This window comes from Gekko japonicus, unplaced genomic scaffold (genome assembly GCF_001447785.1).
Source record: "Gekko japonicus isolate JY-2015 unplaced genomic scaffold, Gekko_japonicus_V1.1 scaffold10, whole genome shotgun sequence".
Taxonomy (NCBI): Eukaryota; Metazoa; Chordata; class Lepidosauria; order Squamata; family Gekkonidae; genus Gekko; species Gekko japonicus.
Window position 1 is genome coordinate 2,718,524 of NW_015167526.1, and position 24,755 is coordinate 2,743,278.

Below are 24,755 nucleotides of genomic sequence, written 5' to 3' on the forward strand. Positions count from 1 at the left end.
GAATGCCGACTGCGCTTTTTTTTTTTTACCCAATGAAAACCCAGGCCGTGGCTGTCCGTTTCTCTGTGGGACATCACTTGCCTTGAGCTCCTCTGTGAGGGGGTGCGGAGTCCACCTGCTCTGGGCAGCCTGGTGGTCTCGCAGGACCTGCTCAGCCGGATAAATGTGGACGTCCATGAATCTCTCCAGCTTGCGGTGCAGCTCTTGGACTCGGCCGGGCAGGCCTTCCGGGGAGATGACCAGGTGAGACTTGGATGCGGGAGCCGGCCTGGGGTGGGGCCCCGTGGCATAGCTCCTCCTCGGGGATGGGCTGGGACCGGCCTGCGTGCCTGGAGGCCTGGGGACTGAAAGCCCTTTGAAGACACGGAAGCCTTCTTTGGTGGCGAAGTCCCAGCCGAGCTCGGCCATCAGCTCCGCCTGCCGCCCGCTGCTTTCGGCCGTTGCTGAGCTGGCCTGCCCTGTGAGGAACGAACGGCAGATGTTCAAAAGCCCTCTGGGTTTGCCAACTGATTCGTTTCAAAGTGCGGATTCGTTTCAAAGTGCTGGTGCTTACCTTTAAAGCCCTACATGGCCAGGGTCTGACATACCTGAAGGACTGTCTTTCCCCATACAGGCCCCAAAGAGCACTTCGGTCGGGGTCACAGCATCGTTTAGTGACCCCGGGCCCTAAAGAGGCCAGGCTGGCTGCAACAAGGGCCAGGTCCTTTTCGGTGGCGGCCCCTATCTGGTGGAATGAGCTCCCGGAGGAGATCAGGGCTCTGCGGGACCTTTTACAGTTCCGCAGAGCCTGCAAGATGGAGCTCTTCCACCAGGCTTTTGAGTAGGGGCCGCCACCGCCACTACCACCACCGTATATCTGCGGAGCAGGACCGCCGGGGATGGGCCTTCGGGAAGCGGGAACATCATGGCTCATGCCCTCTCCCCTTGGAGTTGGGTTCTGTCACCGGACCTCCCCACGACATGTAAGGGAGAATGTGTAATCTGGTCCTTCATGCACCTGTGAGATGATATATTTTTAGCTTGCTAAGTTTTAATGTATCTGTTTTTATAGCACCTTAGTGCCTTGTAAGCCGCCCTGAGCCCGCATGCGGGGAGGGCGGGATAGAAATGAAATAAATAAATAAATGATGTTCAACAACATGCTAATAATTGGGGGGGGGGGCAGGTTGATCTGTCGCGGCAAAAAGGGTCGGGGGACTTGTGACACTTGAAGGACGGCCATTTTGTTCCGGCACATTTTTTGTGTGTGGGGTGGAACTTGCTCTGCTCTGCCCTGGATGGCCCAGGTGCGCCCAGTCTTGTCAGGTCTCGGAAGCGAAGCAGGGTCGCCCTGGTGGGTACTTGGGTGGGAGACCACCAAGGAAGTCCAGGGTCGCTACGCAGAGCCAAACGGTGGCAAGCCCCCTCTGAATGTCTCTTGCCTTGGGGCCGTAAGTCAGCAGCGACTAGAGGCCGCTTTCCACCACCAACAGAGCCCATTCCTCTTTGCATTCTTTGCAACCCACGAGTCCTTGTCTATGAGAAACATATTCTAGAAGACCATTTTGTTAGTCTCAAGAGTGCCACAAGACTCTTGCTTGTTTCTGCTCCAATAAGCTGCATTTGTAAAAAAACAAACCAACCTGTCCTCAGAGGCCAAGGCCACAGGCCCTCCCTGTCCGGCCCAGTGCTCCACCTTCAACAACCCCCATGCCGGGGAGCTTCCCAACCCAGCCAGGACTGAGACCAGTGGCTCCATGGTCTGCCCCTGGTATGACAGCCGGATGTGTCTTCTGAACATGGAGGATCCATTCTGGGCAATCATGCCTCCTGCCTACCATTTTTCTTACTACATCTTACAACAGCACTACAGATAAGATTAGAATTTCAACAGCCAGTCCATATGCAAAAGAACCTCCTCAGGAAAGCTCCTCTATTAGCATGTCACTGCCTGGGGAACTCCTGCAAGATAATGACTCAGCCCTACCCCACCTTCCTGAGTAGATATAAATTACCTGCCTAGCATTTTTTTTCGTCTCACACTGTCACAGAGAGTCCCCCACCTTTCTGTGTTATACCTCTGAGGATGCCAGTCACAGCTGCTGGTGAAACGTCAGGTCCTACAATGCTAAGACCACGGCCACACAGCCCGGGAAATCTACAACAACAAATGAAGTCCGGCTGTGAAAGCCTTTGACAACAGATGCTGGGTTACTGCCACTTGTTGGGGTCCGACTCAGTTAAGTCCTGCCCGTGGAGAGCCCTGGCAGCAAACGGTGTGCTTGAAGAGGAGGAGGAGGAGGAGGAGGAGGAGGAAGGCTGTTATTGCATCTCCCTTTGCAGGAACACATTCGACCTGTGCTGAAAGCACCTCACTGGCTACCTATAGCATACTGGGTTCGCTTCAAGGTGCTGATTCTTATCCAGGGCTAATTTTGGGCAGGACTGAGTTGGCCACGCCCAGCAGGAACTCATTAGCATAATAGGCCACACCCAACAGCAGGAACTCATTAGGATTGGCTACATTAGGGGTGTGTGGCCTAACATGCAAAGGAGTTCCTGCTACAAAAAGGCCCTGGGTTTTGACAACAAACAAGGTAAACAGAATAACAAGCAAAAGGTGGGTGTGGCTGGATAACCACACTTCTGGTAACATGGGGGTGTGGCCTAATGTGCTAATGAGCTGTGCTGTCAGGGGTGTGGCCCAATATGCTAATGTGTTCCTGCTGGGCTTTTTCTACAAAAGAGCCCTGTTCTTATCTATAAAGCCCTATGTGGCCAGGGGCCTGCATACCTGAGGGACTGCCTTTCCCCATATGTTCCCCAGAGGGCACTGCATTCTAGATCTCAAAATCTCCTCACTCTTCCTGGCCTCAAAGATATCAGGCTGGCCACAACCAGGGCCAGAGCTTTCTCAGCAACAGCACCTCTTGGGTGGAATGAGCTAGCGGATGACATCAGGGCTCTATGGGATTTACCACAATTCCGCAGGGCCTGCAAGACAGAGCTCTTCCGCCAAGCGTTTGAGCAAACAGGTTAAGTAACACCCACCAAGTAAGCTAGGGGGCCCTTGATCCATCTTGGCCGCCAGTTCTAAAATTCCTCGCTTATACAGGGGAACGATTTACACGGGAACCAAACTGCCAGCCATACAACTAGCGCTGACCCTACGGCAGCTGATTAGAATTGTTCCTGCCATCCTACCATACATAGTACTTTATATTTTTGACATTACTGTGTTTTTATGATTATTGTTTTATTGTTTTAACGTTTTATTGCCAAATGGCTTTGTAAGCCGCCCTGACCCTGCTTCGGCAGGGAGGGCGGGGTATAAATCAAATAAATAAATAAATGAAGAAGAAGAGGAGGAGGAGGAGGAAGAAGATATTGGATTTATACCCCGCTCTTCACTCGGAGTCTCAGAGCAGCTTACTATCTCCTTCCTTTCCTCTCCTCACAATAGACACCCTGTGAGGTCGGTGGGGCTGAGAGAGCTCTTTCGAGGACTGCTCTTGAGAGAACAGCTCTGAAAGAACTTGTGGCTGAACCAAGTTCACCCAGCAGCTGCATGTGGAGGAGTGAGGACTCAAACCCAGTTCTCCCAGATGAGAGTCCACGCACTGAACCACGACACCAGACTGGCTCTCTTGCTGTAGGGCCTGGCTCGGCTGGAGGCCACATGTGCTGGTTCTCTTCTTGCAGCTTGATCCCCAGAGTCCCCTGTGCTGGTGCAAAGGCGTCTGGGCTGGGCGTTCTATTCTTTTGCACCCCACCAGCCATGCCTCCTCTACTCCCAGACATTTCCGCTGGGCCAGTTCAAGCATTTTGTTGCCCCAAGCAAGAAGAAGAAGAAGAGGAGATTGGATTTATACCCCGCCCTTCACTTGTAGTCTCAGAGCGGCTTACAAACTCCTTTCCCTTCCCCTCCCCACAACAGACACCCTGTGAGGTGGGCGGGGCTGAGAGAGCTCTTAACAGAAACTGCTCTTTTTCAAGGACAGCTGTGCCAGAGCTTGTGGCTGACCCAAGGTCACATCAGCAGGTGCAAGTGGAGGAGTGGGAAATCAAACCCGGTTCTCCCAGATTAGAGTCCGCGCACTTAACCACATGCCCTCCTAGGCCTCTGCCACTACCGGCCCGGTCCAACCTACGCTCAGGGGCAACACCGCAGGGGCGTGGCTCCCAACCACCCAGCAGTGGTGCAGTCCCAGGTGGGGACTTGCCAGCCTTTGCCAGTGCTGCCGGAGGCTGGGGAGTCAGCTGAGCCCCTCCAGGGCATCACCGCCCTCCTTGTTGTGCTGCCCAAGGACTTGCTGGGGTGGCTCAGCTGGAGAACCAGCCCTGCAGCTACGGGGCCCTCTCCGGAGAACCGAACACCTAGAGCAGGCCCTGGGGACAGGCCTACCTCATCTCCTCTTACCTGTGAGCGAGCGCTTGTACACCCCTTGCAGGATCGCCGCCACTCTGAAAAAGGAAAAGGCCATGTAGAAGTTCCAGTTCTCGATGGGCGGGATGCCCACGTGGTCGCAGTACAGCCGGACATATTCCTCTGGCGTGGGGATGCCCAGCAGGCTCAGATCGCAGTCGCTCAAACCTGAAAACGGAGGGAGCAGAGCTGAGTCCTGCAAGCTGCGAGTTGCTGCACACACAGACACCTGGTTGGGTCCTCTTCTGCGGGAATGGAAGGGGCTTGTGGGGGCAGACCTTTTGCTGCCTTCCTCTTCCCCTGAAGGGGCACTGCTGGGGGTCATGGGACCCCAGAGAACAAAGGGCCAGCGGGCTCAGTGGGCTGCAGCAAGAAGGGGGAATCAAGGGGGACGAAGCGTCCTGCCATCTTGTCCCCTTCTTGTTGGGAACCCAACAGAAGACATCCTCTGCCAAGCTTTGAGTGGCTGCAAGAGTGGAGCGGGGGCAGTTGTGTCCAATTCCTCATCTTCACTGCAGTCCCCAGTGCCCAGGGGCTTTTTGTCCGCAGGGCCCCGCAATCCCTGGCTGTACCTTTTCGGGGTTACATATGGCAGAGATCCACCACCACAAGCCCCTGATGCTCCTGCAACCGTAAGAACCAGGTCATTACGTTTTGCCCATCTCTTGTGTTAGGCAGCAGTGGCAGGCCCATAGCCAGGATTTTTTAAGTTGGGGGGCATTTAAATTTCTTAGGGGGCACTGGCTAATCGAATTAAAGCAATACCCGGCAGGAGGAGGAGGAGAAGAAGAAGATATTGGGTTTATACCCCACCCTTCACTACTGGAAGGAGTCTCAGAGCGGCTGACAAACTCCTTTCCCTTCCCCTCCCCACAACAGACACCCTGTGAGGTTGGCGGGGCTGAGAGAGCTCTGTCAGAAACTGCTCTTTTTCAAGGACAGCTCTGAGAGAACTATGGCTTGCCCAAGGTCATCCAGCAGCTGCGAGTGGAGGAGGAGTGGGGAATCAAACCCGCTTCTCCCAGATTGGAGTCCGCACACTTAACCACTACACCAAACTGGCTGCGAGGCTTTCAGAGGAGCGCAGGCAGCAGCCTCCAGGATGTCAGTCCTGCATGCCACGGCTCCTAGTCAGTCACGGGGACGTGGCACTCCCCAGGTCTGCAGCACTGTGAGCATGCATGCATCTCAGACTGATGCTAGGAAGAGGGGCATTCCGCCTCCCCAAGGATTCAGATTGGTGCTGGGGAGGCTGGAGATTTTCAACACGAGACTCTTGGTCCCGTCACTAAACTGTTTTTCCCAGGATTCCCCACGAGGGTTCAGCTGGTATCTACTGCACAAGAGTGTTGTGCAGACATGCCCTCACTGGCCAGCCCCCTCCCCGGATGCCTGGAGATGAGGAAATACTTCTTTACTTCATGCGTGATTAAAATGTGGGATTCGCTGCCGGAGGATGTAGGGACGGCCACAGGCACAGGTGGCTTTGCAAGGGGATTCGATGGCTTCACGGAGGAGAGGGTCAATCAGTGGCAACTAGCCATGGTGACTAAAGGGAGCCTCCACATTCAGCAGAGGTAAACCTCTGAATCCCAGTGCCAGGAGGCAACATCGGGCCTCTGTGCCCTGCGGTTGGCCTTCCAGCGGACCTGCTTGGCCACTGTGTGAGACCAGACGGACCACTGGTCTGATCCAGCAGGGCTCTTCCTACGTTCCTGTGCCTGCAGCCATGACAGGGGCCTCCCTCGCTCTGCAGCTCTCCTTCTCTGGGCTCCAGCTGAGGCTCCAGAACAAAGCCCCAAACCCGGCTGTGTGTTCTCTGAACAGAGCTCTGCATGAGCGTTTCTCCTCGTGCTCTTGTACCTTTTAGAATGCTGAAGTGAGACGGCAAATAGTACGCCAGGCAGCTGTAGGCCACATCGGAAAGAGGATCGCCCAAGGTGGAGAGTTCCCAGTCCAGGACGGAGACGACCTCTGGATTGTCCGGGTGGAAGACCAGATTGTCCAGTCTGCCGAGGAAAGGCACGATGGTTAGAGAGACGGGCAAGGCGAGCGGGTGTATTGAACCAACACATCTGAGCTCCTTTAAAACTATCTGCAACTAAAAAACCCTGCCGTTTGAGGAGGGGAGATCCCTGGCCCCGTCACAAATCTTCTAGGCCCCATCTTTCCCTGACTAACGAGCATTTTGGTGAGAAAAGCAAATCTTTAGCTGTGTGTGCACCATTCCTAACAGATATGAAGAAGGAGGAGAAATTGGATTTATATCTCTCCCCTCACTCAGAGTCTCAGAGCGGCCTACAAATTCCTTTCCCTTCCCCTCCCCACAACAGACACTCTGTGAGGTAGCAGGGGCTGAGAGAGCCGTTTCAAGAAATGCCCTGGAGAGAATGGTTCTGACAGAACTTGTGACTGACCCAAGGTCACACCAGCAGCTGTGAGTGGAGGAGTGGGGAATCAAACTCAGTTCTCACAGGTTAGAGTCCGTGCACTTAACGACACCAAACTGGCTCTTGAAGGGTACAGGTTGCATAGTGAGAAATGTCCCTAAGTACAGTCATGAGAAACTGTCCCTCTCTCTGCTTCTTTCTCTGTTTGAGGGACTCCGGCAGCCTTTCCAAGGAAGCTGCCTTTGGCCGGCCATTACCTGAAGTCTCCGTGCACCACAGAGAGCTGCTGGCTGGCCGGCAGGTGGGTGGGTAGCCACGCCATGAGCCTCTCCATGGCTGGGATCGCGTGCGTCTCCGTGGCACGGTACTGCTTGCTCCAGGTCTGGACTTGCCGCTGAATGTAGTTGTCTGCAACACAGTGGGGGTTAAAAGTGGTGTGTGCCTGGGGGGGGTCAACAGTGGGAGGGCTTCTAATGTCCTGGCCCCACTGCTGGACCTCCTGAGGGCCCCTGGTATTTCTGGCCACTGTGTGACACAGAGTGTTGGACTGAATGGGCCTTTGGCCTGATCCAGCATTGGCGTCTCTTATGTTCTTATGTGCCTCCTTGTTCACTCCAGGAGTTCTCTGGAAAATCACCCCAGAGGGAAGCAGAGACAGAAGAGGGTCCAGGCAGCGTGGCGCCGTTGCCCCACTGGACAGACGGTACCCGTGTTGGGAAGAAAGCCTCAGGCACCCAAACAGCACGCATGAAGCTACCTGATGCCCAATCAGACCCCTGGACTCCATCGAAGTCAATATTGTCTGCTCAGACTGGCAGCTGCTCTCCAAGGTCTCAGACTGAGGCCCTTCGTTATCACCAGATATAATTCTTTAATTGGAGATGCTGCCAGGGATTGAACCTGGGACCTTCTGCATGCCAAGCAGGTGTTCTACCATTGAGCCACGGCCCCTCCCAGATAAGGCCGTAAAGCAGTTCCTGGACATACCCCCTTGGGCTGTGCATGTGAGGAAGTTTGGGGGGGCCTGGACAAAGTGGCAAGCCCCCCCATGCCTACTACCAGGTCCCCCTTCTTGCCCATCGATCCACGTGCTCCCACCTGCCCGGGCATCCTTCCTCTGCCCACTCACAAGGTGTCCCACCACCTGCGGTCACAGCCGCTCACGCGGCCTGCCCGCCCTTTGCCTGATGGTGCTGGGGGGTAGCGGTGCCACTGCCAGGGCCACCGAGAAGGCTGATGCCTAGTGCGCCACCCACATGCCCTTCCCCAACAGTGCGTGGCAGCAATGCTCCCTCTAAGCAGTGGTGTCTTGTGAGCAAAAACTCTACTTTGTGAGCTCCTGGCATTAAAGTTGTGAGCGAGCGATCTGGCCGCTGCATACATTAGTTTGCTCTGGAGCCATCCTTCCTGAGCGAAGGCAAAAATGTGTGAGCCAGAGGCTAAGAAACTGTGAGCTCACACTAAGTCAGCTTAGAGAAAACACTACTTGGCAGCATCCGCAGCAGCTGGGACTAGCAGAGGGGACAAATCACTCCCAGGCAGGCAGGGGAAGGGGGTGAGAGCGCAGGCGTCGGAGGAGAGGTGTAAGCAACAGCAGTGGGCCCCGCCAGACTTGATGGGCCTGGGCCACTGCCCCACCCTCAAGGTATGCTGACGCCCACCCTGCCTCCGTTTCACACACACACATACACACACCTGGCCACTGTAGAGGAAGCTAGCTGACAGGGAGAAGCGTTCTCGTCTGTCCTTACAGCACCCCTGGCCATGGGATAGAGCAGGTAGAGAAAGAAGTCCTTTTCTCCCTTTCTCACATTACAAGAACTCGTGGGCACTCCATGAAATTGCTGAGCAGTCAGGTTAGAGCAGATAAAAGGAAGTCCTTCTTCACCCAGAGAGCGATGAACACATGAACTTCACTGCCACAGGAGGTGGCAGCGGCTACAAGCATGGACGGCTTCAAGAGGGAACTGGATAAGCATATGGAGCAGAGGTCCATCAGTGGCTCTTAGCCACAAGGTATAGATAGGAACTCATAGGGTGGGGCAGGTGATGCTCCGTATTCTTGGTGCTTGGGGGGGGTCAACAGTGAGAGGGCTTCTAGTGTTTTGGCCCGACTGCTGGACCTCCTGATGGCCCCTGGTATTTTTGGCCACTGTGTGACACAGAGTGTTGGACTGGATGGGCCATTGGCCTGATCCAACATTGGCCTCTCTTATGTTCTTATGTCTGGGGCAAGGGATGCTCTGTATTCTCGGTGCTTGGGTTGGCCAACAGTGGGAGGGCTTCTAGTGTCCCCTGGCCCGACTGCTGGACCTCCTGATGGCACCTGGTATTTTTGGCCACTATGTGACAAAGAGTGTTGGACTGGAGGGGCCACTGGCCTGACCCAACATTGGCTTCTCTCATGTTCTTATGACCTTTACTACTCCAGCTTCACTGCTCAGCCCTTCAAAGGTCTCCTCCTCCCTTGAACAGCTCTGCCCTTTCTCCCTTGCTGCCCCTAATGTGAGGAGTCTCACAGAACAACTTTCTGGTGCCACGTCCTTCAAACCCTTCTCTGGAGCCTTTGCTGTGAAGTTTCTGGCACAGGTCGGCCCCCTTCCCTGCTGAAACAAAGCCTACGTAGGCATCCCTGAATGGAAGCCATACTCTTCCTCTGGTTATCCATGCCCACCCCCGTTTCGATGCTATTGCCTCAGATTCGAGATTTAAGCTCCTTGGGACAGTGACCCCTTGTCATGCACTCTGCTAAGCACCAGGCACTTTGATGGTGCTAAATCAACCGATCGATAAGATCCCTCTGCCCAATATGCAGAGGGCAAGAGTTCCGGTGTGCTATTCTCCACCTGCAGCCTGAAGCCACGTAGCTCCAGAGCTGCTTGGTCTGCTGCATGTGTGATCTGGCCTCGGGTTACGGCCCCCAATCATCCCTGGTGGCTCCTGGGGAGTTCTGCTTGCTTGCCTGCTTCAAGGCTGGGGCGGGGAGAGACTGGGCTGTGCAAAGACTGCAATGAAATTCTCTGCCAAGAAAAGATGCCCTTACTGTTGTAGATATTCCGAGTTGTGTGGCCATGGTCTTGGCATTGCGGGACCTGACGTTTCGCCAGCAGCTGTGACTGGCATCCTCAAAGGTATAACACAGAAAAACGGAGTACTCTCTGTGTCAAGGTGAGAAGAAAAATGGTAGGCAGGTAGTTTATATCTACTCAGGAAGGTGGGGTGGGGCTGAACTTGTAGGTGTTCCCCAGGCTGCAAACATGCTAATGGAGGAGCTTTCCTGAGGAGGTTCTTTTGCATATGGATTCTTTCCTGAGGAGGTTTCCTGTTTCCTGAGGAGGTTCAAATCTTATCTGTAGTGCTATTGTCAAATATAGAGCCTTTTGTGTTTTTCAGGACAGGAAGCCATACCCTATTTATATTTAAACTCTCTTCTTTCCTGTTGAAATTGTGTTTATGAATTTCAGTGGGTTCCCTGTGTAATCGGATGCCCTTGTTTGTCTTTGCCTTGTGACCCACCTGCCAACAAACATCTGCCCTGCTCCTGGGACAGGTATGCACGCACCTTGCCTTCCGTAATCCTCCAGGCCAGCTGCTTTGATGTCTACACTGTGGATCTGACAGAGGACTCTGCTCATGGCAGCATAGATCTCCTTCCGCTGGCTGGGCTCAAGTCCTGGAAGGGAGGGGTCCTTGAAAATCCGACCGGTGCAGTAGTCCATCAGGTAGAAGGGGGTGCCGAGGATGCTAGGGCAACATAAGAGGATTAGAGCAAGGCCCCTGACGCTCTCATCAGGTCGGATGTCAAACCGCAGATGTTCGGCCTTATCTCCTGCTCTTAAAACTCAACGAAGATGAAACCTCCATCTGAAAGAGTATGGGGTTATATCCACATTCTCCTTTTCCTCACTCATGTGTTCCTGTCGCTTTGGGGTTCCCCCCTGTTCCACATGTGTTTTGCTCCCTCTAGTGGTCGATTCAATATTACATCGCTATGCCAGACATACGGCTATGTGATATCAAATTGACTACTAGAGGGAGCAAAATGTGCAGAAAAGAAAAACTTCCAAAGCAACAGGGACACACAAGCGAGGTAAAGGAGAAGAAGAAGAAGAGACTGGATTTATACCCCTTGCCCTTCACTACCCAAAGGAGTCTCAGAGCAGCTTACAAGCTCCTTTCCCTTCCCCTCCCCACAACAGACACCCTGTGAGGTAGGCGAGGCTGAGAGAGCTCTGACAGGAACTGCTCTTTTCCAAGAACAGCTCTGACCAGAACTATGACTTGCCCAAGGTCATCCAGCAGGTACAAGAAGAAGAAAAAGAAGGAGAGATTGGATTTATGCCCCACCCTTCACTACCCAAAGGTGTCTCAGAGCGGCTTACAAACTCCTTTCCCTCCCCCTCCCCACAACAGACGCCCTGTGAGGTAGGTGGGGCTGAGAGAGCTCTGACAGAAACTGCTCTTCTTCAAGAACAGCTATTGTCAGAACTGTGGCTTGCCCAAGGCCTTCCAGCCAGGTGTGAGTGGAGGAGTGGGGAATCAAACCCGGTTCTCCCAGATTAGAGTCCACGCATTTAACCACGACACCAAACTGGCTCTCAGAATGTGGGAAAGCCCTATGGCTTCATGGGAATAAAGTTTTAGATTCTGTTTCACAAGCACTATTATTGTGTTGCCTTTTGCTGGTGCCCTGGATTTATAAACTTTCTGGCAGATCATTCAAATCTGCGGTTTCAGATTTGCTTTTTGAAACAAAGGAAAATGAAAAGATTATAATAGCAGTGACGAAATCCTTCTCTATTGCCGTTAGAGTGTTATTAAAAAGGGTCAATTCTACGTAAGAGGGCATTTCACTTATGTTCTGAGATCTATGATGTCTGATTTGCGTCCTGTGGTCACTCGACTGGACCTGGAATAAATTGACGTGAACAAAGATGAAGAAATTCACCTTGAATCTTCACACAGAGAGAGAACTTTTGGAACTGGGATGCCAGCGTCTGCAAGAGCCTTTAAAACCCTGTCAGGGGGAAAAAAAGGAAAGAACTGAGACTGGAATGAACTGCTGGCTTTAATATGTATTGGTTTTATCTCCCCCTTCCTCCAAGGAGCTCAGGGCAACGTACATTGTTCTCCCCTCCCCCCTTTTATTCTCACAACCAGTGTTCCCTCTAAGCTGAGTGAGTGTGAGCTAGCTCACAGTTCTTTAGCCTCCGTCTCACACATTTTTGTCTTAGCTCAGGAAGGACGGCTCTGGAGCAAACTGATTTATGCAGTAGCCAAATTGCTCGCTCACAACTTTAATGCCGACAGCTCACAAAGTAGCATTTTTGCTCACGAGACTCCACAGCTTAGAGGGAGCATTGCTCACAACCAATGCTCCCTCTAAGCTATGGAGTCTTGTGAGCAACAATTCTACTTTCTGAGCTACTGGCATTAAAGTTGTGAGGGAGTGATTTGGCAACCGCAGACATTAGTTTGCTCCGGAGCCATCCTTCCTGAGGTAAGACAAAAATGTGTGAGCCAGAGGCTAAAAAACTGTGAGCTAGCTCACACTCACTCAGCTTAGAGGGAACACTGCTCACAACCACCCTCTGAGGTAGGTCAGGCTGACTGTGATTGATTCAAAGTTACCCATGGAGTGGCATGACTGAGAAGAGGGAAATGAACCCGGACCTCCCTGGGCCTCGCTCGCACTGACGGCTACACCACAAGATTCCAGTCCAGGGGCACCTTTAAGACCAACAGCGTTTAAGTCTGGGTATGAGCTTTTGTGTGTCCAGAGTGAAACTTGGTTGGTCTTCAAGGTGCCATCATGGGACTCAGACTCCGTTCTGTTGCTTCAGAGCAACGCGGCTGCCCACCGGGATCTGCTACACCACAGGGGCTGTTCGACTGGGCGTTTACAACAGAACACAACAAGTCATAAATCAAAAAGACTTACGTTATTGGATAATGTTTAGCATTCTTTCCTTTTTTTAAAAAAATTGTTCAACCGTAACAAAAACAAAAAAATACAAAACAGAAAAGGAAAAAAAATCAATACCTCGTCAACCATAAAAGGGTTCATACAGGTCTTACTAAGATTAAGGACATAAAAATAGTAAAAGTAGTTTAAAAATGTATCATTTTTAAACACCGACATATGTTAAACATAATGATGATATGATTCCTTTGGAATTTCCTTCTGATTAGGCAGATTAGTTAGAATCAGCAACCAGATTTTCTTAAACTCTAAGAGGGCTCTAGTTGATGTCGTCGGATTCACATTCAAAGGAAACCGACTTCTTTCCTTTTTCAATGGCCAATTCCTAGGCAGATACTTGCAGTCATGAGAGTGATAGAAAAGACTGGGTGCACCACCAGACTGAAAAACAAGAACATATTTTAAACAGAGCAACTAGAATCAAGTCCAGCAACACCTTAGAGACCAGCGAGATGGGGTTTTTTTTGGGGGGGGGATGAGCTTTCCAGAGTCAAAGCTCCCTTCATCAGATACTAGAGCTTCGACTCCTGAAAGCTTCTACCCCAAAAATCTTGTTGGGCTCTGAGGTGCTGCTGGACTTGAATCTGGCTGTTCTGCTGCAGACCGACATGGCTACCCCCTGAAAACGTTTTGAATGAGTTACTGAAGAACCCCCGCCACGAAGAATCCCGTGAAACCCAGCAGCCTGGGCCCTTCTACGTGAACGAAAGTGGGTCCCCTTTCGGGAGTGATTCTCCTCTCACCTGTACTCTCTCTCCACAGCGTGAGCGGAGGGCAGCAGCTTGCCGGGCGGCTTCTTCCTAAGGACCAACTGGTGATCCCCGAACCGGACGTAGTAAGTCGGATTGGACTGCCCGTGGCTGAACTGCCGCAGTAGCAGAGGTCCTGGGAGTGGGAGGTCAAGCGACCGGTGAGTGAAAAGGGATGTGATCTTTGTCAGACGCAGATCTGGGTTTAATAGCAAGGGCCACTTGACCCAAAACCCCCCCCCAATCCCTGGCATAAGGTGCAGCTGAAGTTAGTCAGTGAAAAGGAGGGGTGGGCATCTCCTGGATTTCATCTGTCATAACTGGCGATGAAAAGCACTCCACAGACCACAGCTCGCCCCCCCACGCCGCCCCCCCGGCGACTCAAGCCCACACCATATGGTAGACCCTTTTCCAAGTTTTGTCTTGAAAACAGCCCAACGACACTCCGAGGCAGAGACACGCGCCTCAGCCACTGGTTTGCAACCACCCTGGGGAACAGAAGTATGGGTTTCATATCAGCTCGCCCATCCCAGCCTAGTTTGCGTGTGCAGGACACTGTGTGATCGCCAGGGAAAAGAAGAAGAGGAGAAGAGATGGGATTTCTACCCCGCCCTTCACTACCCAAAGGAGTCTCAGAGCGGCTGACAAACTCCTTTCCCTTCCCCTCCCCACAGCAGACACCCTGTGCGGTGGGGGGGGCAGAGGCCAGCTCTGACAGGACTATGGCTTGCCCAAGGTCATCCAGCAGGTGCAAGTGGAGAGGAGTGGGGAATCAAACCCGGTTCTCCCAGATTAGAGTCCGCGCACTTAACCACTGCACCAAACTGGCTCTCACTTGCCATGACATGGGAAGGCTAAAATGGCTAGCAGATGAAGTGAGCAGTGCCTCATGACAGCTCCGACTGCAATAAGGCTGCCACTAGATTTTTGTTTTGTCTTGTTTGTAACAGACAGACATGGCTACCCCCTTTGCAATAAAAACATATTTGGCCAATTAGATGGCCAGTGAGCCACCTCTGTTGACCCCACAGAAGCTCAGCGTCCACTGGCACTTCATACGACCCGCATCTCTTAAAACTGGAGTACTATCGATTTCCGAAAGAAAGACTCTCCTACCTTCTGCCAGAGCCCCCAAAACACCTTCAAGGTATTTCTGCAGGGGCTCTTTGGGGATTTCCATGGTGGGCCTCACAGGGCGGGTGTATGGAATGAAGCGCTGCAAAGGGAAGCCCAAGCAGGCCTCTAATTCGCGAACAGCCAGATCCGGGTCATCCACCTAATGTGAAGACGGAAGAGAGGAAAGAGGGCTGAGAAAGTGGGCCCAGGCCCCAAGGGCAAAGGGGAGGAGGCGGACAGTTAAACAGAACCACCAGGTACATGTGCAATGCCAGAAACCGGGGAGGAAGAACAGGGAAAGAAAGCCTTTGCCTTCTCATTCGCCTTCACTGTCCCCACAGGATGGCCACTGTCGGGAGGCTGGGTGCTGGACTAGATACATCTTTGGTCAGGATCAGCAAAGCCCTGCTTATATTCTTAAACACAATCTGAAGACAAAAGAGTTTGTTTTTATACCCCTCTTTTCTCTACCCCAATGGAGTCTCAAAGTAGCTTACAATCACCTTCTCTTCTTCTCCCCGCAACAGGCACCTTGTGAGGTAGGTGGGGTTCAGAGAACTCTAAGAGAACTGTTCCTGAGAAAACAGCTCTGAGAGAACCGTGACTGGCCCAAGGTTGCCCAGCTGGCTGCATGTGGAGGAGGAGGGAATCAAACCCGGTTTTCCCAGATTAGAGTCCTCCGCTCTTAACCACTACACCACACTGGCTCTCCTATTAGGACATTACTAGGGATGGATATAGGTAAAGGTTTCCCTTGCTCGAAAGCCAGTTGAATCCGACTCTAGGGGATGGTGCTCATCTCTGTTTCCAAGCCAATGAACCAGCACTGCCCGAAGATGTTTCTGTGGTCATGTGACCGGCATGACTAGATGCCGAGGTGCACAGAATGCTGTTACCTTCCCACCGAAGCAGTACCTATTTATCTACTTGCAATTTCTTGCTTTCGAACTGCTAGGATGGCAGGAGCTGGGGACAGAGACGGGAGCTCACTCCATCATGCAGCACTCAGGTCTCGAACTGCTGAACTACTGACCTTCTGGTCTGCAGCTCAGCGTCTTAACCACTGAGCCACCACAGCCCTCGGGGATGGATACAGATATTTAAAATCTGATATTTAAGACATTTAAAAAATTCAGAACAATGCCGCCCCCCTGAAGCGGAACAGGGACACGGGATTGTTATCTCACGACGAAATCGAATCTTCTGCTCCAATCAAGCTAATTACTATGCACATCTTACCTCTGCATCTGGAGCCCCTTCTTCGCAACGCCCCTCCCGTCTTATAACTGGGATATCAGGACTCGGAGATCTCCATTACAACTTGTGCCTGACACAGGAAGCTTTGACTCTAGAAAGCTCACACACCCCTGAAATCTCGCTAGTGTCTAAGGTGCTACTGGGCCCCGGTCTAGCTGGACGGCGTAACCCGGCCGGCGGCGGCTCTTGATCTCGCAAGCCCCCACTGTGCTGCTGCTCACCTTCACCGTTTTAATGCCAAGCTGGACAGCGGTTTTGAGGTTCTGCCCAACATCGTCCAGAAAGATGCACTCTTTCGCCTGAACACCCAAACGCTCCAAGCACACCTTGTAGATACGAGGGTCTGGTTTGGAGATCCCTTCCCGGCAGGATTCGATTATCTAGGGGGGGAAAGGCAAGAAATTCAGACGGGTATAGCACACAAGGGTTCTATTCTGGTCTCGGATGCGATTTAGAAGTGGAGGACAGGAGGGGAAATGGCCGCCTGGAGGAAGTAAAGCGGAACAAAGAGGCCGGTTGGGGCACTGGCAGGACTGATGGTCTTCAGGAAGCACTTAAGTTTAAGAGCCAGTTCTAGTCCCTTTGTAGCCAACACCACCCTCTGCATAAAGAGAGAGAGAGAAGAGAGAGGAGATTGGGTTTATACCCCACCCTTCACTACCCTGAAGGAATCTTGGAGCAGCTCACAATCTCCTTCCCTTCTTCTCCCCACAACAGACACCCTGTGAGGTAGGTAGGGCTGAGAGAGCTCTGAGAGAACTGCCCTTTCAAGAACAGCTCTGACAGTACAATGGCTTGCTGCTATATACTGCGATAACCACATTAGCGCTAGCGAGACCACGCGGTCAAGCGCACCTTTGGGTGCCCGAACAATAGCCGATTCGGATCTTGGGGCGGACCGACGGGATTGCCTGGATCCTAGGAGTAGCCCTATGATGGACCCCTCCATGGTAAATAGCCTATCACTGGTATGGGTGTGGGGTTCTACACGGATATAAGCGGGGCTCGGACCTCGCTAGCTTGCCTTTCGTTTTGCTTACTTAATAAACGATGAGCTGATCACTACTCAGTACTTTGCACTTGCCCAAGGTCATCCAGCAGCTGCGAGTGGAGGAGTGGGGAAGCAAACCCAGTTCTCCCAGATTAGAGTCCGCGTGCTGAACCACGATGCCAAACGAGCATCAGGCAGCCACTAATTCAGTTACTTGGTTTGACTGGTTTATAAGAGGATGTGTGGGCTACTTTCTGCGGTGCAAAGCACTTCAGGCCATTCAGACAGCCTAATAATCCAGAATGCTCAGCTGATGTTTTAACAATAAAACCCAGGGGTCATTTCCTACAGAAGCGGAGCTCCGGCAGTAAAGAGCCCAGGGGGCGGGCACAGGCAACAAGCCCCGCCCCCTGCTCCCAGCAGCCCTCAGTCAGAGCAAGAAGCAGCCAGGTAAGCTGCAGAGGCCCCCACCGGCCCAAAACAGTCCAGTGGCACCTTTAAGACCAAGCTTTATTCAGGTACAAGCTCTCCCTCCTCCGTGAGACAGATCTGCATGTTCACCCCCCCCCCCAAAAAGCTAGCAATCCAAAACAGTCCAGTGGAGCCTGAGCGGTGGGTGTGGCCTTCTGACACACTTCCGGTGATGTCAGGGGGTGTGGCCTATGCAAATTAGCACTGTCAGGGGGAGTGCAGGACAGTGCAGTCAAGTCGCAGTCCCCACGGATGACAGTCCCGACGGCGAGAGACGTTCAGAGGTGGTGTGCCGTTGTCTGCCTCTGCGTAGCGACCCTGGGCTTCCTTGGTGGTCTCCCATTCAAGGACTGATTAGGGGAGCCGGCCCCGCTTAGCTTCTGAGTTCTGACAAGATGGGGCTAGCCTGGGCCATTCAGGTCAGGGGCAGATGACTCTTCACGTCCTCCTGCTGTCTGTGTGTGTGTGGGGGGGGGGGCTAAGCCTGAGAGAGCGCAGCTTGCCTAAGGCAAGACTTGAACCAGGGACGTCTGCACTGGCAGCTCAGCCTCATACAGTGTTCCCTCTAAGCTGAGTGAGTGTGAGCTAGCTCACCGTTTTTTTAGCCTCCGGCTCACACATTTTTGTCTGAGCTCAGGAAGGAGGGCTCCAGGGCAAACTTGATTGATGCAGCGGCCAAATCGCTCGCTCACAACTTTGATGCCGGTAGCTCACCAAGTAGAATTTTTGCTCACAAGACTCCACAGCGTGGAGGGAGCATTGGTCTCATAGCCCCAACGCTATGCCAGCTCTCACTTTTAATCTTGTTGACAACTTAAACAGATGCCCATAAGAACATAAGAGAAGCCGATGTTGGATCAGGCCAAAGGCCCATCCAGTCCAACACTCTGTGTCACACAGGGGCCAGAAATACCAGGTGCCCTCAGGAGGTCCAGCAGTGGGGCCAGGACACCAGAAGCCCTCCCACTGTTGACCCCCCCCAAGCACCAAGAAGACAGAGCATCACTTGCCCAAGAGCCCCTATCTATACCTTGTGGCTATAAGCAAACAAATTAAATTGAATTAAATAAATAACGTGGGGATTTTTGAACAAACGTAAATTCTCTTGTGGCACAAGAGCTTCCAAAATGTGCATGCTTATTTATTTGTTTGCTTCGTTCATTCATACCCTGCCTCTCTTCCCAGTGGGGAATCAAAGCGGCTGACATCATTCTCCTCTCCTCCGTTTTATCCTCACGGCAACCCTGTGAGGTAGGCTTGGCTAAGAGAGTGTGACTAGCCCAAGGTCACCCAGTGATCTTCCATGCCACACGTGGAGATTTGAATCTGGGTCTCCCAGATACTTGTAGATAAGCATATGGAGCAGAGATCCATCAGTGGCCCTTAACCACAAGGTATAGATAGGGACTCTCGGTCTGGGGCAAGGGATGCTCTGTCTTCTTGGTGCTTGGGAGGGGGCAACAGTGGGAGGGCTTCTAGTGTCCTGGCCCCACTGCTGGACCTCCTGAGGGCACCTGGTATTATTGGCCACCGTGTGACACAGAGTGTTGGACTGGATGGGCCTTTGGCCTGATCCAACATTGACTTCTCTTATGTTCTTATGACACTCTTTGCCACTACGCCAGACTGGCATGCACCCTCTAGAAGAGGCATTCCCCTCTGTTGCCAGGCAGCCCAGCATTCCTCTTCTGACACAGAGACTCCTGCAGCACACGGCTGCAGAATCTAAAAACAAAGTGTGCACTTTTCTTCAGAGGCGTGTGTTTATTCATATATGACTGGCGACAGCATTAAGTTGAATAGAACATGCACGGCAGTTGCAAGATTAAGTGGGTGACAGTCCTTAAAATGGGGTTTACGCGGCAGGTGTTTTCTTGGGGAGGGGATGGAGCCACAAGGGAAAGGTGAAAGGAATATATATTAAGAATTGTAACAGATTCGAGATTTTTTTTTTTAACACAACACCCACTTACCACATCAAACTGTTTCCGGTCCAGAGGTAGGAAGCTTTCTCCGCTGTGTAAATAAAAATTGTTACTCAGCACTGCCGTCTTCAGGCCTTCAGTCCGGATGCACTTTATTGCCTCCGTCATAACTGGGAGCTGTTTGGACGTGGCCTTGCTGGTGAGAGCAGAAAAAAAAGAGGCCACTGGGATGGAGGAGTCTGCCTAGAAGAAGAGGAGAAATGTCCACAGGTCACCAATACCAGACGCGTCTTTTGACAGAAAGCACTGGGGTGACTTTTTAGTTAAAACCTCTATATCTCACCTGTTTGCCCAACTAGGGCCCTAATTAAGGGCCAGCGGGTGAAGACTCTTCTGTTTTGTCTGGCAGTTCCATACTGACCCTCCTTCTTGTTCATACAGTTTGGTGTGAGAGCCAGTTTGGTGTAGTGGTTAAGTGTGCGGACTCTAATCTGGGAGAACCGGGTTTGTTTCCCCACTCCTCCACTTGCACCTGCTGATGTGACCTTGGGTCAGTCGCAAGCTCTGGCACAGCTGTCCTTGAAAAAGAGCACTTTGTGTCAGAGTTCTCTCAGCCCCACCCACCTCACAGGGTGTCTGTTGTGGGGAGGGGAAGGGAAAGGAGTTTGTAAGCCGCTCTGAGACTCCCAAGTGAAGGGCGGGGTATAAATCCAATCTCTTCTTCTTCTTCTTCTAAAGGCGGCAAACAATAAATAGCCATTTAAAATCCACTTTTTAAAAAGAAGAAGAGGAGGAGGAGGACAAGATTGGATTTATACCCCGCCCTTCACTACCCAAAGGAGTCTCAGAGCGGCTTAACATAAGAGCATAAGAGACGCCAATGTTGGATCAGGCCAAAGTCCCATCCAGTCCAACACTCTGTATCACACAGTGGCCAGAAATACCAGGGGCCATCAGGAGGTCCAGCAGTGGGGCCAGGACACTAGGAGCCCTCCCACTGTTGACCCCCCCACAAGCACCAAGAAGACAGAGCATCACTTGGCCCCAGAGTCCCTAGCTATACCTTGTGGCTAATAGCCACTGATGGACCTCTGCTCCATATGCTTATCAAGGCTTACAAACTCCTTTCCCTTCCCTGCCCCACAACAGACACCGTATGAGGTAGGTGGGGCTGAGAGAGCTCTGACAGAAGCCGCTCTTTTTCAAGACACCCTATGAGGTAGGTGGGGCTGAGAGAGCTCTGACAGAAGCCACTCTTTTTCAAGAACAGCTGTGGCAGAACTACGGCTTGCCCAAGGTCACCCAGCAGATGCAAGTGGAGGAGTGGGGAACCAAACCCGGTTCTCCCAGATTAGAGTCCACGCACTTAACCACTACGCCAAACTGGCTCTCACACCAAACTGTATAAACAAGAAGGAGGGTCAGTATGGAACTGCCAGACAAAACAGAAGAGTCTTCACCCGCTGGCGGAAGACACTGATTGAGGGGGATAGATGATTCTCTTTGGGGGGGGGGATTCCATAATTTTGGCGCCATGACTGAGAAGGCCATTTCTTGGATTGCCTCCTGTCTGACTTCACCTGAAGCACAGCACCTGAAGATGACTCTAGCGGGCAGGTAGGTTCGTGTAAGAGGAGGTGGTCCTTGAAGTATAATGCAGGTCCCAGACCATACAGGGCTTTACAGGCCAACAGCAGCACCCTGAATTGGGCCTGGAAGCAGACTGGAAGACCAGTGCAGGTGGACCAAGACTGGAGCGACGTGATCTCGACAACCCACTTCGGACCGCATCCTTGCTGCAGCATTCTGTACCCGCTGTAGTCTCAAGATACCCTTCAAGGGCAGCCCTGCGTCAAGTGCATTGCAGTCCTCTAATCTACCAGGGCGTGCGCCACACTGGCAAGATCTTTCTTACTCAGGGAAAGCAACAGTTGGCTCACTTGCTGACTGTTGTGGAAGGCACCCCGGGCCACCTCGGCCGCCTGTTTATCCAACGGGAGGCCAGAATCCAGCAATGCTGCCAGACCGCAAACCTGTTCCTTTCGTTTTCTCACTGCTGCTGCAGCTGCTGAACCAGTGCAGTGGAAACGGGGCTCCACATTGCCTCTTTCCTCCTGCTTCAAGCAGCTACAAAAGATTTGGGTTACATTAACCCCTTTTGGTCCACCATATACAGGTGATAAAGTAAACTAGGGTTGCGGTCACACACACCAGAAAAAACAGGGAGGGAGGAAGCGAGGCTATTTCCTCCGGAGGAATTTGACCCGCAGCTACACGATCACACCTCCCTTCGAAGCTGCGGGTGCAGTCCGTCAGTGTGTGATCAGACGCAACTGCGGGTGAGTCGGGGTTTTTTTTGTGCTGTTTGTTTCCCATGCACTTAAACGAGGAATCGATTAATTGCACCTCCGCACTGAGGGCTCCCTATGGAGTGTGCGATGATGCGCATACTGCGAGGGGGGGGGAAACAACAGCACGGAGTCGGGATGGCCTGATCAGACCATCCCGACGGCATGAGAACGCGCTGGAGTGATCAGACGGGAAAGTCCGGCCGTGATCCGTTGCAACCCGTTAACTACCGGACTTTCCCCGGTGTCTTTTAACTCCACTTCTGTGGCGGAGAACAGGTTGCCGATGGCTACAGGGCGCTTCCCAGGTGTTGTCGTCTGATTGCGCCCTTTAAATCCGCCTGGCATTTGCACCTATGTCGGATCTAGTTGTGCGTATGATCGCAGCACGATTGTTAAAACATTATAACTCCATAGCGATTTGACAATTACTGATTAACTCTCCCCTCTGAAAAGCCCTCTGGTGACACACGGGGAGTAGGATACGGCCACCCTTGGGCAGTGAAAATAATGTCCGTATGAGCAGGACGAGGAAAGATCTGCTCCTTCCCATCTACACAGTGGCCACCTTGGCTTTGCTACGACCTTTTGTAGTCAAGCAGGTTTTGGAAAGGTCGCAGAAAAGCTGGGGGACAGTTGGAAGGTGCACAAAAGCACCGAGATGTGTGGAAGTTGGGAAAAACATATTCTTCTCACTAGCATCTGAACTGGAGCAAAAGCCCAGCATGGGAGAGACCTAGGCTGAATCTTCTTCTATCACATGACAATATCCTGCTGCCTTTGGCACCCTGCGTCATTTTCCAGCACAAAAGAGGAAAAAAAGAATTGAAGAAAAAAGAGCAGGGAGCCGACGTGTCTTTGCAGAGAGAGTGTTGGACCTCGGTCAGGGAGAGCCCGGTTCAAATCTCCATGCCGCCAGCCCCCGTTCTTTCATTCTAACCAGCCTCACAGGCTTGTGGTCAGGCTAGATGAGTTTCTCGGAGGGAGGGTGGGAAACTCATGCAATAGGCAGAAAGCCTACCATGGAGGAGTCTCTTAATCTCCTTTTTTTCCTTCTTAATCTTTTTTTTCCAGCACCCTGTAGGGATCTTGTTCAAGAGAGAGAGACACAAACACAGAACGCTCCCCCAAAATCAAGCAGAGCAGTGGCTTACGATCTCGGAGCACTGCTGCCCGAATTCATGCAGGAACTCTTCTGGGCTCAGCTCCGCTCTCAGGAACCTCGTCCAGGGCCTGTTCTCCCCTCCAGATATTAAGGCCTGCAGGAGGGTGCCAGGAGAGACACCGTTCCGGACCTCCCACTCTACAGGAAAGAAGGCAAATCGATGAGGAACCAACATCTGCCTTTAGGAAGTAGTGGACAGGAAAGATTTGCTATGGGTCACTTTCTAGCACCAAGAAAAGTGCCCGTGGGCACCATGTTGGGGAACCCTGGCCTAAGGAATGGCTTTTTCGTTAGCTTTTGGTTCGCTATCAAGACACCACATGGCAGGTAGGAGGTGTCAGAGGCAGACCATGGCTGAATGTGATGTTCAGAGACAGCTAATCTGATGGGTCCAGGTAGAGTCCAGGCAGAAAATGAAGGATGATCTGGATGGAGCCAGGCACCATTTGGGGGTGCTGTGTTTTTTTCACAGCACAGAGCCGGTTACTTAGCAGGGTGCGTTTGCACTTGTCAGGGCAATGTTATCCTAGCAAGCTGGCAACCTTGCTGAGAAGGGGCCTGGTGAAATGGTAGAAAAAGTGGGTCATTTTATGAACAAAATGCTGAACACAAAACCAGTGGAATGCATTAGAGACTCTTGGGACCAACACTCAATGAGACCCTCGTAAATAATATTTTATGAACCTCTTTTTAATGACAAATGCTGTGTTTTAGATCTGATTCTCAGCTGCTTTAGAGGCCCATGAAAAGATGGCACACAATTCAAAATGAAGAAATAAAGTGAGAAAACGAGTCTGAAATGCTAGGTTTCGAGGCATCCATGGAAACCAAATTCACCATTTGCACTGGATTTGATGCAGACGATGCAGAATGCTCAGGGCTATTTTTGGGCAGGAATGCACAGGAACAGAGTTCCGGCTGGCTCCTGAGTTGGCCATACCCAGCAGGAACTCATTAGCATAATAGGCCACACCCGACAGCAGAAACTCATTAGGATTGGCTACATTAGAGGTGTGTGGCCTAACATGCAAAGGAGTTCCTGCTACAAAAAAGCCCTGGGTTTTGACAACAAACAAGGTAAACAGAATAAGGAGCAAAAGGTGGGTGTGGCTGGATGACCACACTTCTAGTAACATGGGGTTGTGGCCTAATATGCTAACGAGCTGTGCTGTCAGGGGTGTGGCCTAATATGCTAATGCGTTTCTGCTGTTGGGTGTGACCTATTATGCTAATGAGTTCCTGCTGGGCTTTTTCTACAAAAAACCCCCTGAGAATGCTATAAAAACCTCCAAATCGTTCAGGACAAACAACTCTGGAATGCTCACGGCCGAGTCATCAGATTGACCGCATTCACACGTCACATCAGACTCAACTGATGGAAAAGCCGCACCTCAGAGCCCCTCCCAGGCAGTAAACCATTTAGCAGAGAAACAGACAAAATTCACAGGCCCAACAGAGCTGAACAGACACACCTCCAGAAGAAGCACTCACCTGCAGCCAGTCTGAAGGGGGAAGGAAGGAGAACACCACCCATATCAAAGATCACAGCTTTATAGGGACAGGATGTATAATTCCTCCCCGGTGCCGAGTTCAGAGACTGACAGGCATGCTGTAAGATTCCTGATCTCCTGGCCTGGTGGCGGCAACAGGCTTGGAAAAGCTTCCCGATACACATTCTGCCGAACTCTGAATGCAAAGAGGAAAGGAGACGTTTTAGAAGTATCAGCAGTAATCTCTTGACAAGACTATTAGCTCTCCAGCCTACACTGGCTCCCCCTTTGGAATGTTACCTCTGCCTCTCTAGCCACGGCAGGCTGTCAAACCACGTGAGGTTGTGGCCTCTGGTGCTGCTACCTAGGGTTGGGAAATCCCTGGAGATTTGGGGGTGGAGCCTGGGGAGGGCGGGGTTTGAGCAGGGTGTCAGAGTCCCACAGCAATCAGTTCCCAACACCTTT

At 52.1% G+C, this 24,755-nt stretch overlaps 1 protein-coding gene across 1 annotated transcript in view; it reads right to left on the reverse strand.

Moving 5' to 3' along the window:
- Positions 1–24,475, reverse strand: part of ACAD10 (acyl-CoA dehydrogenase family member 10) — a 37,883-nt gene extending 13,408 nt beyond the window's left edge. The window contains exons 1-12 of the mRNA XM_015413217.1: positions 24,292–24,475; positions 22,790–22,938; positions 19,336–19,530; positions 16,122–16,280; positions 14,644–14,803; positions 13,522–13,663; positions 11,744–11,812; positions 10,358–10,539; positions 7,053–7,203; positions 6,269–6,414; positions 4,400–4,573; positions 82–458 (exon numbers count right to left, since the gene is read on the reverse strand). Coding sequence (XP_015268703.1) covers positions 82–458; positions 4,400–4,573; positions 6,269–6,414; positions 7,053–7,203; positions 10,358–10,539; positions 11,744–11,812; positions 13,522–13,663; positions 14,644–14,803; positions 16,122–16,280; positions 19,336–19,530; positions 22,790–22,938; positions 24,292–24,475 — 2,088 coding nt within the window. The remainder of the gene's footprint in view (positions 1–81; positions 459–4,399; positions 4,574–6,268; positions 6,415–7,052; positions 7,204–10,357; positions 10,540–11,743; positions 11,813–13,521; positions 13,664–14,643; positions 14,804–16,121; positions 16,281–19,335; positions 19,531–22,789; positions 22,939–24,291) is intronic.
- Positions 24,476–24,755: the final 280 nt, after the last annotated feature.